At 34.6% G+C, this 15,977-nt stretch overlaps 1 protein-coding gene across 2 annotated transcripts in view; it reads right to left on the reverse strand.

Moving 5' to 3' along the window:
• Nucleotides 1-15,977, reverse strand: part of LOC138712442 (calcitonin gene-related peptide type 1 receptor-like) — a 241,196-nt gene that overhangs the window by 28,644 nt on the left and 196,575 nt on the right. For both annotated transcript variants that reach the window (XM_069844263.1, XM_069844262.1), the window contains exon 5: nt 12,721-12,898. In XM_069844263.1, the coding sequence (XP_069700364.1) occupies nt 12,721-12,898 (178 nt within the window). The remainder of the gene's footprint in view (nt 1-12,720; nt 12,899-15,977) is intronic.

Here is a 15,977-nt window from a genome sequence, read left to right on the forward strand (position 1 = left end):
AGATACTTTTTTCTTTTTACAAGGCCCGCTAATTTAATATACATGGTCAGTTACGTAAGATACGAGTTTTAATTATTTAGGCCTATACATACCTTCTAATTGCAATGTTAAATTCATTTATGTGTACTATATTTATAAATGCATGAAGTATATGTTTAGCGTTGTATCATGTTTTTAAATTAATCCCATTTTCTAACTTTATAATTTCCTATAGGCCTACTATTTCAGTTTCAGTGAAACACTTGCAAATGATTTGTTCTGAAGTCTTTCTTCAATACCATTGCTGGATTTTATGGAAACATCATTTTTCACATAGAATACTTCTTTGTCCGCACTGTAGGCTGAAGGCCATGAAATCCGGTGTGACGAAAATAAAATTACATGCATTTAAAATCACTACCGTAGTATATAATAAATAAACAACGTACAACGATGAAACTAGTGTCGATCGATAGAACTAGAATGAAAGTTTAGTGCATGGCGGAAGCTAGCGCGAATGGCCTTGAACGCTTTCTGAAGACGGTGCGCAAATATGTTAGAAATATTACACTTCCTCATGACTCGGCATTCATCTCCTAACTATAATCGCGTCGCTCTTATTTCTGGCAGCCAATCACGTTGCAGGTCGGCTACATTTAAACGTGTGCGTCTTGTCATTCGCTGCTGATGACGTTATGCACTTCCTAAGGCTCGATAAATACTGAATATAATCGCCTGCCATTTTGGTTCTTTCATTGGCACACGAGGACGCTATTTGTCGCACCGTTAAACATTATCATGTTATAGTTCCTATGACAGTCGATCAATTGCGTTGTAACTTTTAGGATTCATAGATAAATGTTGACGGTAAGCGCAGAAAAAAATTATAAATCAAAATCTTTTTTGGAAAGTGAGAAAAAAATTATTGACTTCGAAGTGAGCCGTCCAAAATTTACATTGACATGATAAACGACAAACTTTTTTATTTTTCAAGTTAGATAGGGGTCAAAGAGAAACAAATGTTTAGAAATAATGAAAATTACTTTAAAAGTGACTGCTATTCAAAATTTTTACTGGTTTGCGAGTTGCGGCAAGTTAAAGAAATGCGTTTATTTATTTATTTAATTATTTATTTAATTATTTATTTAATTATTATTTAATTATTTAATTATTTATTTATTTCCTGGCGGACTTTCGTATGTAGAGTGACAACTTTTGTCGGTTAAAACTACGGATTTTGATAGAAATCATCTCTCTGATTTCAAATTTGTTTTCAAAATATTTTCATTGCTTAAGGTTTTCGAGTTAACCGTGAGTTCTTAAATGTCATTAAACTCTTTGTAGCACATGAATAATATCTACGCTGATGAAACACTAGCATGATATAATTTGAAATTGAGAAAAATGGAAAGAATGTCATAGTAGTAAATGCCTTTGACGTACAGTACAGTAATTACAAAATGGAGTAATGTTGTATTACTTTTCATGAATCATGTATTTCAATACAGAAAAATTCTAATGGATACTGTATATAAATCAAAATTAGTATAGGCTATCCGCCTAGTACGCGGTACCGATTAATAAGTTAAGTGCAGAGTGCAAACTCTCCACGTGCGTTCGGCACAGTCTGTTAATATGGAAATTAGGAAATTACTTTTAGTTACTATGAACATAGACATTGAATTATATAAAGTAATGAATTTTTATAATACCTTGTTATTGATTAGTCGGATTTTTTGCACAGGAGTAATGTGGAGGTACATAAACATTTGATAATTTTATGGAAATAAAATTGTATTACGCAGTCGTGTTAATTGTAGTTACTGCCTGCGCAGTCCACTACGCTACAGTATAGACTCCGATCTCTACAGTGACAAGTGTGACTGTTCATTATATTCATACTAGTGGCTTGTGCAGCAAATGCTGCTGCAAACTAAGTTCGTTAGACGTTCAAATAAAAATTTTTCAGATTTATTTTCAATGAAGAATACTTGACATTTTGATAGTTATTTGCTTCCATAATAATGAAACATACTCCCTCTGAATGGGTTTTTTAGGCCACATACTTTTTTTGAACCTATCCACCTTCAGTTTCTGAGTTTCAACGCGGAAACGCAAGTATCAATGTCAGGACGATAGCAATAGCTGTTTCAGGTCATTGTGGATTGTAGGCGAAAGTTAAAAAAAAAATGTCAGGTTTGCTAAGTTTTCGAACAATAGCATTTTGCTGCATGTAGAACTTGAAATATAGAGCGTAAAATAATTTTATCCTACTAAGAGATTATGCTGAAATGATCTGGAGACTACAAAATTTTCTAGCTCTTATTTTATTAGTAAGTAATACCTTTTGGTCTTTCCTTAGGAACTGTATTTTTTGCGCTCTCTAGAGCCAATACTGAAGACAATGACACATATCAAAATCTACACTACACCGCCATGAAGTATATGAAAAAGACCCAACCCCATTTGATTAAAAACTATAAAAATATTTGATTTTTAAAAACAATATTATTATATTACGAAGTTTTGTAGTTATATATAGCCGCCACTCAGTAAATTATAAAAATGAAGATCTAAATTAAGATATTCTCTACATTTACTTACATAACCTCAAAACGTGTCACTTTCATGTTATCAATATAGCATTAATATTATGTATAATTAATGAAAAATAGACGCATCATGACATTAACCATAATAATATGTCATTTCTAAAATGTTAATAATGTCATCAAACCACCTCAAGTTTCGTAGATTTGAATATCCAATACACAGCTGTACTCACAAAATTATACACTGCGGAATGAGACCTGTAAATTATTTTTAATAATAAATTGAATTTGAGCTCTAAATATGTCGGCAATCCTGCAGGTCATGGCCTTCGTGTAATAGCCTATTGTTTATTGTAGTGTGTGTTTTGTTTTGTTCTGAAATTCAATCAAGTCGGCCGTGATTCAATAAAATTAGTTCTCAAAACTGACAACAGATGGATTTTGGAAAATAGGAAAATTGACATTTCACTGAAAACTACTATTTTTCCGAAAAACTTTGAATGCCAGGCATGAAAGTGAGGGGTCACTCATTAAAATCCGTTCAGCCGTTTTCCCCTAATTTCCATTACCAGTTCAAATTATATATATATATATATATATATATATATATATATATATATATATATATATGATTTATATACTTAGGCAGTACAGGAGAGAAAACTTTGTAGGGTTACGAAAGAGCGAGACGAGTCTCGGCATTGTATGCGAAATGATGTAGGTTATGTTCGGTTGTGACACAGGTTCTGTTTGCATGACATGCAACAGTACGGCCTAAAGGAAGACGCCCACTTTAGGCAGTTAATATTAATTCTGTGAGAATGGATTTGTGTTAACGATAACTCAGGGACTCTCGTACTGTAAATACAGCAGTCAGCATGAGTACATACAACAGCAAGTAAGCAGTGTTGCCAATTCAGCGATTTTCCCGCTAAATCTAGCTTTTTTTGATAACCATCTCGCGGGTAAAATTATATTATCCCGCTTAGCGGGAATACTAGCGGTTTTTAATCTTTAAAGTTTCTGAAATGAAATTCATATTAGCATTATAAGCGGCTTTCATAATTACATTTAATTCGTTCAGTGTGTGTTTTGTGAAATAATGGATGTGTTAATGTAGTGATAATTCCATATTATATATTATGTTACCGTTAAAACCCGAAATCCGTCAAAACCACTTTCAACTAGTAAAAATTAGTTTAAGCAAACAAAGATAGATAGAAAGTGAGTTTTCGTATGATCTAGATTCAGTGTCAGGTTAGGTTTGGTTTGTTTAGGTTTTTGTTTGGTAAAAGCCTAAAAAAAACCTAAACAAACCAAACCTGACCTGTCATTGATTCTAGATCTTACGAAAACTCAATTTCTATCTATCTATATTTTAAAACTAGTTTTTACTAGTTGAAACTGGTTTTGTCGAATTTTGGGTTTTAACGGTAACATATATCGTGCAATAAGAATTTAAATATGTTGTGTCTGTTAACTGTGATAAAAGTGTTAAAAATTGCTTTATAGCGCCACATTGGCAATAATAATACTTGTAGTGTGCAATATTCGCTACATTTGCGAGCGGATGTCGTTACATTGGCGGGTGGATGATCTATCTAGACCGTTATTATTATTATTATTATTATTATTATTATTATTGAATAATAACTATACATTAAAATCTAGAGATATTTGTTAGAAAATCGCGGGTTTTCGAAAGCCATCTAGCGGGATTATACGAACAACTGTTGGTAACACTGCGAAGTAAGGTAGCGAGAGAAGCTAAGCTCTCTGAGAGAGGCTGTTCACCGTCGCTGTGATAACTCCTGCATTCTGAACGTATTACTAATCTCTGTTAATGATATTATCATATTTCACTTGTCTAAATTATCAGTAACTATCAGCATCTAGATAAAGAATTGCGAACTAATTTCTAGCGCTTACATCAAGAATGTCAAAACGCCTGTACTATGTACTCATACCACAAGCTACACAAATCCTCCAATGTTCACTGTTTAGCAAGATAAAGTATACAATCATCGCTCTTAAGGGGTTAGATACAGCTTACAGCAGTAAAATCTTTGGAAATGTTTAACATTTTTTCCCTCCATTACTGTATTTTGTACAATAATGAAAACTGGTATGTATAAAACACTGTCCTTCTGCTATATGAAAAAGAATATTTTTACGATTAAAAAAATATTTATATACAAGGATATCATTTTATTTTTACTTCATGTACCTGAGTTGTTTAATGTACTTCCCTCCCACCCCTTCTACTACCTTCTACCCGTCCTCACACAGAACCAAGGCCGCATATGCAGTCAGAGACGTTCGGTCATAGTAGGCCTAAACAGTACTGAGTGAGCGAGTACAGCTCGTTCCAGAAATATGGTCGCATTTTCCAGTGAAGAAAGAGCATTCATTATTGAATCATGGGTATTTTCGCACAGGTACTGTTACGTCGTTTGGTTACGTCGCATCCCGGTTTCCCTCACCCATTTCTACTGGCCTCTCTGTAAAGGCTAGTGGCTACGTAATATTACACAGAAATATTTAAAATAATTTAAATAAAAGGTCCTCGTTAAGCAACTAACACATGATTTTCCCCCTTTCTATGACCCTGCGACATAACCACTTCAACGGACAATAGGTAGCATATATGAGTAAATTTATCTGTGCAGATCGGGCAGAAGTGAAGATTGAATTTACAGTATGTAAGATACTCTGTTATAGAGTAGGTAGAGAACTATTTCAACATGAGCAGGATTATGGCTCCCCATGTCGCCTGATTTGAGTGCTTTGCATTATTTCTTTTGGGGTTATTGTAAAACAATTATGTTTACTAAACACCCTACAACAACAGAAGAATTAAAGAATTACATTCAAGAAACAATGCATTCTATTTCCAAAGATACGATTGAAAACGTCTTCGATAATATGCACAAAAGAATTGAAGCCTGTATCGAAATCAACAGTCACCATTTTCAACAGTTTGTTTAAATATCCAGATCTTGATTATTTTTCAATTTAAATGCACTTTCCACATTGTATGTTAATGTGCTGTACACAGTATAAGTCCGCCTGGATATTTCAGTTATTTAATAAAAAACACTTATTGTTAATGCTGTATCATATTTAGAGTAAACAGAAACCGAACGAAAATTATAAAAATCAAAATCGTAATATTTACTAGTTTACGTAAATAGATGTACTACTTTTCTTCCCTCCTATACCTAGTAAAGTGATTTGTTTTTGTTTTACGTTAGTGTCATCAAATACCGATCGTGGAAGGGGTAACAAACAGTGTTTTCGATCCTCAACCGTTAATTCAGAGGTATAGCTAGGTTAATATTAGAAATATTAGTAAAAATAAAATGATGTCCCTGTATATTTTGTAACGCTTGAAACTCAAATTCGAAAGGTTTCGATTTCAAACCCCGTGGTAGACCAGCCTGAGGTTTCGGGTTCGATCCGAGCCAGGTCGATGGCATTTAAGTGTGCTTAAATGCGACAGGCTCACGTCAGTAGATTTACTAGCATGTAAAAGAACTGCGGGACAAAATTCCGGCACACTGGCGACGCTGATATAACCTCGGCAGTTTCGAGAGTCATTGAATAAAACATAACTTTAACTATTAGCTGTTGATCCTGAATAGGGCCTCACTTTAGCTGCAATGTTTGGGTTTTGATTGTGGGTAATGAAAACAACGCCAGACGGTAAGTTGATTTGTTGGCTTCCTAAGCCTCGCATGAAGATAAGATTACGCAGCTATGACCAGGAAACTGAGCCCCTTTCTTTTATAATATTCTCATCTTTATATACTGCGTACATTTTTCGAGCGTAAATAGCATATTCCACGTTATTTCAACGTAAAGGAACAAGCGTTTACCATAGCTGGCAACGCGGGCTGGCGGATAGTAAATAGGATTGGACAGAGCCTTCAATATAGCCCACCTTCATATTCCTTTAACGGTTGCTTTCAGTATATTTGTTTTATATACAAACTCCGATTACGTTTGTATAAGGGGAACTACCTCTTGTTGGGTGTGCAATTAGACAAAATTAACAACTTTTCTCCTACATAACAGATTTTCATGAAATTTCATACAGTAGTTACAGGTAGTATACAGTCAACTTCGGATATAGTGAACCTCTGCGGACCAGCATATTTCGTTCACTATATCCGAGTTCACTAACACCGAAGTGTGTGTTTTATACTATTGACGTTGCTATACATATAATATTTGGCGGGGCTTATGTGAGGGCGGCAATGAACCTACGAGTTCTTTAAAAACCATAAGTAAGTATCTATATATATAATTTGAACTGGTAATGGAAATTACGGGAAAACGGCTGAACGGATTTTAATGAGTGACCCCTCATTTTCATGCCTGGCACCCAAAGTTTTCCGGAAAAGTAGTAGTTTTCAGTGAAATGTTAATTTTCCTACAAAATTATCCTATTTTCCAAAATCCATCTGTTGTCAGTTTTGAGAACTAATGTTATTGAATCACGGCCGACTTGATTGAATTTCAGAACAAAACACACACTACAATAAACAATAGGCTATTACACGAAGGCCATGACCTGCAGGATTGCCGACATATTTAGAGCTCAATTCAATTTGTTATTAAAAACTGATTCTGCAGTGTATAATTTTCTGAGTACAGCTATGTATTGGATATTCAAATCTACGAATCTTGAGGTGGTTTGATGACATTATTACCATTAGAAATTAAATATTATTATAGTTAATATCATGATGCGTCTATTCTTCATTAATTGTACATAATATTGATGCTATATTGATGACATGAAAGTGAAACGTTTTGAGGTTATGTAAGTAAATGTAGAGAATATCTTAATTTAGATCTTCGTTTCTATAATTTACTGAGTGACTGCTATATACTATAACTACAAAACTTAAGTAAGATAATAATATTGTTATTAAAAATCAAATATTTTTAAACTTATAAACCAGTGGGGTTGGGTCTTTTTCATATACTTAATGGCGGTGTAGTGTAGATATTGATATGTGTCATTGTCTTCAGTATTGGCTCGAGAGAGCGCAAAAATTACAGTTCCTAAGGAAAGATAAAAAGGTATTACTTACTGATAAAATAAGAGGCCTAGAAAATTTTGTAGTCTCCAGATCATTTCAGCAAGATCTCTTAGTAGGAGAAAATGATTTTACGCTCTACATTTCAAGTTCTACATGCAGCAGCTATACGAAAATGCTATTGTTCGAAAGCTTAGCAAACCTGACTTTTTTTTAACTTTTGCCTACAATCCACAATGACCTGAAATAGCTACTGCTATCGTCCTGACATTGATACTTGCGTTTTCGCGTCGAAACTCAAAAACTGAAGTTGGATAGGTTCAAGAAAAAGTATTTGGCCTAAAAAAATCCATTCAGAGGGAGTGTTTCATTGTTATGGAAGCAAATAACTATCAAAAAGACAAGTATTCTTCATTGAAAATAAATCTGAAAAATTTTTATTTGAACGTCCAACGAACTTAGTTTGCAGCAAATGCTGCAAACTAAGTTCATTACAGTAGAAGTTCAAATTCAAATTTTTCAAATTTATTTCCAGTGAAGAATACCAGACATTTTGGAAGTTATTTGCTTCCATAATAAACATATTCCTCTGAATGGTTTCCTTCATGCTAAATACTTTTTATTGAACCTATACATCTTCAGTTCTTGAATTTCAATACGAAAACGCAAGTAACAATGTCAGGACGATCTGTCGGTTTTTCATGTGGGAGTGAAGCAATAGGTCATTGAGGATTGTAGGTTAGAGTAATGAAAATATCAGATTTGCCATGTTTTCCAACAACAGACACAGCGTCTTGTATAGCTGCTGCATGTTTCGTGAACTACCTCGAAATGTAGAGGGTAGAATCATTTTATCCTGCCAAGTATCTTGCTAAAGTGATCGGGACACTACAACATTTTGCAGGCCTCTTATTTTATCGGAAAGTAACACCTTTTGGTCTTCCCTTAGGCATTATCATTTTTGTGCATCCTCCAGACAATACTGCAGAGAATCACACATATAAATATCTATATCACTTACTTACAAATGGAGGTTCATTGCTGCTCTCATATATAAGCCCACTATCGGTACCTATCCTGAGCAAGATTAATCCAGTCTCTACCATAATATCTCACCTCTCTCAAATTCATTTTAATATTATCCTCCCATTTACGTCTGCCTCCCTTAAGGTCTTTTCCCTTCAGGTCTTCCAAGTAACACTCTATATGCATTTCTAGATTAACCCATACGTGCTACATGCGCTGCCATCTCAAACATCTGGATTTAATGTTCCTAATTATGTTAGGTGAAGAATACAATGCGTGCAGTTCTGCGTTCTCCTATAATTTCATCCCTCTTAGCCCCAAATATTTTACTAAGCATCCTATTTTCGAACACCCTTAATCTCTCTTCCTCTCTCAAAGTGAGAGTCCAAGTTTCACAACCATAAAGAACAACCAATAGCATAACTGTTTTATAAATTCTAACTTTCAGCTTTAAACACCTACACTACACCACCATTAAATATAATATCGAAAAGACCCATACTTCTTGATTAATAACTATAAAAATACACTATTTCATTTTTTATAACAAAATTGTTATCTTATGTAAGTTTTGTATAGACTACTATATAGCCGTCACTCAGTAAATATTACAGAAATGAAGGTCTAACTTCAAAAATTCTCTACGTCTACTTATATAAACCCAAAATGTTTCGCTTTCATATCACCAATACAGCATTAATCTGCATGATTAGTAACAAAACTCACATCATGGCATTCACTATAATAATATTTCATTTTTAATGGTAATAATGTCATCAAACATTTCTAAATTTTGTAGTTTTTAATATCCAACACACAGACAGCTCTACTCAGAAAATTACACACCAGAGAATCTGACTTGTAAATTCGTTTTAATAAGTCATGAAGTTTTAATATCCAATATTACAGAAACGTTCTGAAAAAGTTGCACAAATGAAGATCGACATATTGGAATTATGATGTCAGAGAATCTGAGCCATCTCAACTCTAAATATGTCAGCAATCCTGCGGGTCGTAGCCTTCGTGTGATATTGTTTATTGTAGTGTGCTTGTGTTTTGTTTTATTCTGAGAACTCATTAGGCTGTACAAGGAAGCGAGTATCAAGTCGGCCGTGATTAGGCCTATGTATTTCTCAAAACTGACGACAGATGGATTTTGAAAAATACGAAAATGATGTAGGAAAATTGACATTTCACTGAAAACTACTACTTTTCCGAAAAAATTTGGGTTCCAAACTTCAAAATGAGGGATTATTTATTAATATCCGTTCAGCCGTTTTCCCGTAATTTCCATTACCAGTTCAAATTATATATATAGATTAATGTCCACTTGGGACAGACCACGTTCAATATCAGTACTAATGTTCTATTTATCTTCCAATTTAAACACTTTACGCTTCGACATCCTGATGTTCGCAGTTCGAAACTTGAATCTAATTTGACCATGTAGTAGGCACTGACCGATTTCGCAATTTATTTACGTAATAAAATGGATTCTTGCTCATCCATTTACGTGGAAACAGTTGGCATCATTGACTAAATAACAGAACGACAATGCGATAAATTGATAGTGATAAATCGAGCTGCAGAAATTATCGCGATTGGTTGAAATTCAAAATTTCATTACACTTTATTGGCCGAAAATGGAATGATGTCATATAAACGAAATAGTCACAGATATTGATAAAATATATTACCTTATTCTTGTCAAAGAACTATGACAGTGTAATTCCAGCCTTACATCAGCTGAGCGACTTTTATTATGCTAATCAGCTGTCTTAGATAGGTTGCATACAGGTCATAAACGATACGCTACAATGTTATTATATTAGAGTACTATAGGTATCGCTTGTGTTCGTTAAAACTGTGACTAAACAGGTTCACAGCAATACGACAGATAGGCCTATCAATCGCACTGGTTTAACCAGTTTGGTCACTTCAATACAGTTTTAACACGCTCAAGCGAAACCTATTGTCTGAGATAATAATGACGTATCGCTTACGACCTTCAGATATGGATCGTATCATATCTTCCTAGTGTGCAGCCCGCATTACACTAGCTTTGACAGCGTTTTTACCAAAATCGATCGATCACGGGCGAAACACTTCCCTTATCAATAGTTTGTGGAAGCTCCAGTGTTGCCAGAAATCCACTGTGATTTTTCTACAAAGAAGCATAAAATTTCCCACATAACTGAGATTCTTCCCACAACCTAAATAAATACCTATGCACACTTGTGTGCGTTCTGTGTGTTGTAAATAAACACATATAATAGTAATAAAAAGCACATAAGTTATTCATTACAAATGCGGCTCACGACAGGAAGAACTTGGCTGTGAGATCAAACTGCGCATGCGCGAACTTGGTTAATAAAAACCTAGACAGTCCACATCTGTGAGGTAAAGGCTGGTTCACAATAAACCGGAAACGAGAATCGGAACGAAAACGAAAACGGTAAAATTGTTAAAATGTGTAGCTTACATTTAAATGTGAGCATTCACAATTAACGAAAAGCTTGCGGGAGCCCAGCATCGGGAACGGAGAGTTGGCCAAGTTTCAACTTTGGCGTTCACGTTTCCGATCACAGCCCACTAGATTCATTCTATTGCCATCTAAAAGCTATTTTTTCATCATATATTTTGTAGCAAGAAGACCGTAACATAACCTATGCATTATTTTGTTCTGTGCTGTGCATCATGGAGCAAGTTTTATTTGATGAGATTCTAATATTGAGTGTTGAGGAAAATCCTCACGTTTATGATAAGCGGCGCGTCTCGTATAAAGATGAGAAAATGAAGGAGAATACGTGGCTTTCAATAGCTGTATCTTTGAACACCGATCGTAAGTGAATCATATTTTGTTACTGTATTGGTTGTATTACACACTACTGTACATATTCATGCTTCAGTTCAATAACTACTGTTGTGTTCATTTTTGTTCTATTACAAATGTTTCTTCTCTAATTATTTTACGTTATGGTAGACTTAAAATAGGTTGTGATAATAAAGATGCATGGGCATATTTATAGTACCGTACCTAATGAAATGTTTCAGTTGAAATTTCGAAGTTGGTTAACCTGTGTTTATGTTGGCTGCTTTGTACTCAAGAGAGAACGCCATTAGTCAATTATACACAAATAACATCAGAATGCGTAATATCGACTTTACGTATCGTTATTGACATGTATATCGATATGCATAGCCGTCTACGTTCTCGGTTTATTGTGAATAAAAAATTTTCATATTCACGTCCTCTGCTTCTCGTTTCCATTCTGGTTCTCGTTCCCGGTTTATTGTGAACCAGCCATTACGGTCAGCGCGTCTGGCCGCGAAACCAGGTGGCCCGGGTTCGAATCCCGGTCGGGACAAGTTACCTGGTTGAGGTTTATTCCGGGGTTTTCCCTCAACCCAATACGAACAAATGCTGGATAACTTTCGGTGCTGGACCCCGGACTCATTTCACCGGCATTATCACCTTCATTTCATTCAGACGCTAAATAACCAGAGTTGTTGGTACAGCGTCGTAAAATAACCCAATAAAAAACCTAAACTAACCAAACCTAACCTTCGTATACGCAAGATGTATAACCGGAGTACGAAGGAAGGTTCTTGATTTGATCTGGAATGTACACGCGGAAATAAATCCAGCTAAGTATCACGTTGCCACTGCATGAGAAGTTCAAGCATGCGCAGTTTGACCTAACAGCCAAGTTGTTCCTGTCGCGAGACCCATCTGTAAAAACAGGCCTATAATAAATGTAAATAAAAATATTATCACTCACCAAATCTAATACAAAACATCTGAATCCTGAGGCCTCAGACAGGTGTTGCGACCTTGAATGAACAGCAGTGCAAGCCTTTAGCTTTAAAAGTGGATCGTATTACAGCAACTCCGCCGAGATCCTCCTCACCTAATCTGCAATTTTTCTCAGTTTATGTATGTCAGCAGTATTTTATTCGCGTCTAAATTTCACACGTTTTTTACATGTTTTCTCTTTTTTTTTACCTTTTTCCCACAAAACAAAATGTTTGCTTATTTTCCCCTCGTCTGTGGGAAATTTTCCACAATCTGGCAACACTGGGAGGCTCCCAGCTCTGAATGCTGAAGTCCTTACTTGTAGCTGAAGAAAATAACGACTGCTGGCAGCGACAATCCAATCGACACCGCCAGGAGAATCACGTGGTATGAAGTCCTGTTTCTCATCATATTGATAGGCTCTCCGGAGCAGGGCGCGTACGAAAAAGTGGAGAAATTCCATCTTCCTGTATCGAGGCAATCCTTGTAGTTGTATTCTGCCAAAATACATAACATAGGTTACAGTCTGATATTAGCGATATAAAGAAGTCAGAGTAGTTGAACTAAAAATGAAAACTACAAAAGTGAAATTATTAGACATAGATGCACCTAAACGGTCGACAGACGGAAAGACATGTTGTAGGATACGTCGTACTAGAAGTTGGACATAAATTTGTTTAGACATATCGTTTGCTGTTTTTTCCACAAACGTAAATAACTGTAGTTCGACAGGTAGTACGAGTTTAGTGATCGCTAGAGACAGTAGATTTACCGAACTGACTTATTTACTTATGGCTTTTAAGGAACCCGGAGATTCATTGCCGCCTTCACATAAATCCGCCATCGGTCTCCTGAGCAAGATTAATCCAGTCTCTACAATCATATCCCACCTTCCTCAAATCAATTTTAATATTATCCTATCTACGTCTCGGTCTCTCCAAAGGTTTTTTTCCCCCCGGCCTCCCAACTAACATTCTATATTCATTTCTGGATTCGCCCATACGTGCTACATGCCCTGCCCATTTCAAACGTTTGGATTTAATGTTCCTAATTATGTCAGGTGAACAATACAAGGCGCACAGTTCTGCGTTGTGTAACTTTCTTCTGTAATTTCATCTCTCTTATTTAGCCCCAAATATTTTCCTACGCATCTTATTCTCAAACATACTTAACCTCTATTTCTCTCTCAAAATGAGAGTCCAAGTTTCACAACCATACAGAACAAACGGTAATATAAAAGCTTATAACCGAATAATAACACGCATTTCTCATATTTAATCTACGTTTAATTTCCTCCCGAGTGTCCTATATATTTTTTACTGTTGCTCCAAGATATTTGAATTTTTCTACCACTTCTACGGATAAATTTCCTACTTCTATATTTTCATTTCGTACAATATCCCGGTCAAGAGACATAATCATATACTTTGCCTTTTCGGGATTTACTTCCAAACCTATCACTTTACTTGTTTCAAGTAAAATTTCCGCATCTACAAGCAGCTGATGTAACTCGTTCAATTCCAAACTCTCTCTGTTATCATGGACTTTCCTAATGACATACTCCAGAGCAAAGTTAAAAAGTAAAGGTGATAGATTTACCTAACTATTGGACAAAAGTTTAAGAATCTATAAATGACGGGGGTCTTTAGATAAATTCTATATTTTTTACAAAAAATCACGAAAATGTCTCATAATATGTAATGTCGCTTTTATTTCGCAGAACCATATACATTTTGCATTTGTATATAACTTCACTTTTTATGGCGGATTAGAAAACTGTAGTAATATACTTAACATAGTTTTAAGCATAACATTATTTTGACAGCATTTGGGCACATTTTCCACTTACCGTTATTGTGAAAATCTACCATCTGTACTGATCGTTAAAATGTGAATGTTTTCCGTGTCGTGGTGTTCACGGAGTAGACGGGAACGGAAAAACAAATATCAATGTATACCATACCATCAAAGAAGAAGAAAGCTACGATTCTTGCGGTAGTGTTTTGGTGTCGCAAGGACAGTTTGTTAAAGAGAAATATGTACTCTCATATGAATTTACTATGAGAGGATGCGAAACTGAACAGTAAAGAATGAAGTTGTTAGAAGTGGTGTGATTTGTAACAATTCTTGTGATAAGTGCGTAAGAATAATGTAGTTTTTAGTTAAAAATTGAAGAAAAATCTGTACAAAGCAACTAAGGAATTAACAACACATTTTTGATTTCAGAATTCTAGCCAATTAAAGAAATAATATTCTAGAATAGTTCATTCTCTATTTGTAATATTCTTTTGTGCGAGATCGTGCGTATTTACTTGGTTTCCGCACAAAACCAATCCGCGGTAAGTCTAAAATTCCACATCCAGTATTCCCAACCTAACACACATAACAATTTCCCTCTTCTTACCGCTTAAGTGACATATTGACTTTACTGCTTTATGCTTTTAACATATTATTTTTAAAGACGTTCAATATAGTAATAATTATGAATTGGAAACTTACCACTGCAATTTCACCCAAATTGCACTGTTAATTATTGTTTTTAAATATTTGCAAAAATTAAGTAAACTCTAAATCATTACATAACCTTACCGTTTGTTTTAAGTTCGCATTTATAGACTGGGGGGGGGGAGACAGACGTATATCATGGCCTGCTGGAGTATAGTAAACACAGAAAACATTTTAAAGCAACAATGTTGAAGATAGATTTTGTTTTGCAAATTTGCCGTCATTGAACAGAAACCAAGATGGAGATTTCGTTGCAACTAATTATAAATTCCTCTTTCAGGTATGTAATAAACGATCTTCGCACAAAATAATGCACGATACACGAGCGGTATGTTTTCTTTCAATTCTCGGAAATTAAAAAAGCTCAACTACGTTTCGCTTTTTCAAACGTTTCCTCGAACATGAAAACTTCAACATACCGCTCTTGTAACGCATATTACTATTACACTTGAAAAAAAAAAATACAAAAGGTAGTTTACAAACAACTTCAAATTAGTGTAATTTTGGAAATATTGAGAATAGGACCCATGTTTATATAACATATTTTGCTCAAAATGTCTTCGAAAATAAGTTCCGTAAGTGACGGTAACGTCCGCACCTGTGTAGTAACGATTTATTTATTTATTTATTTATTTATTTATTTATTTATTTATTTATTCGTTCATTCGTTCATTCGTTCGTTCGTTTATTTGTTTATTTGTTCGTTTATTTGTTTATTTATTTTTTATTTGTTTATTTTTTATTTGTTTGTTTATTTATTTATTTATTTATTTAACATGACAGGCAAAGCCCAATTACAATGTTCAAGACTGACCACAGTATAAAGTATATCTTCTTTATACTGTGGACTGACAAACTAATTTATAAAACATAAACAAGGAAAAGGAAACATACATTTATTAAAAACTGAAACAAAATAGAAATAAGAGAAAGAAAAAAAGAGAAATTGAAATAAGGTGTGAAAGTAGCTTCAAATTAACTAACAACAATATTCTGTAAAATATGGTAACAAATAAGTATGAATCTAGAGAAATTCATATTGAAAATATCAACATTCGGATGAGGATGTAA

Source organism: Periplaneta americana, chromosome 13 (assembly GCF_040183065.1).
Source record: "Periplaneta americana isolate PAMFEO1 chromosome 13, P.americana_PAMFEO1_priV1, whole genome shotgun sequence".
Classification (NCBI taxonomy): domain Eukaryota; kingdom Metazoa; phylum Arthropoda; class Insecta; order Blattodea; family Blattidae; genus Periplaneta; species Periplaneta americana.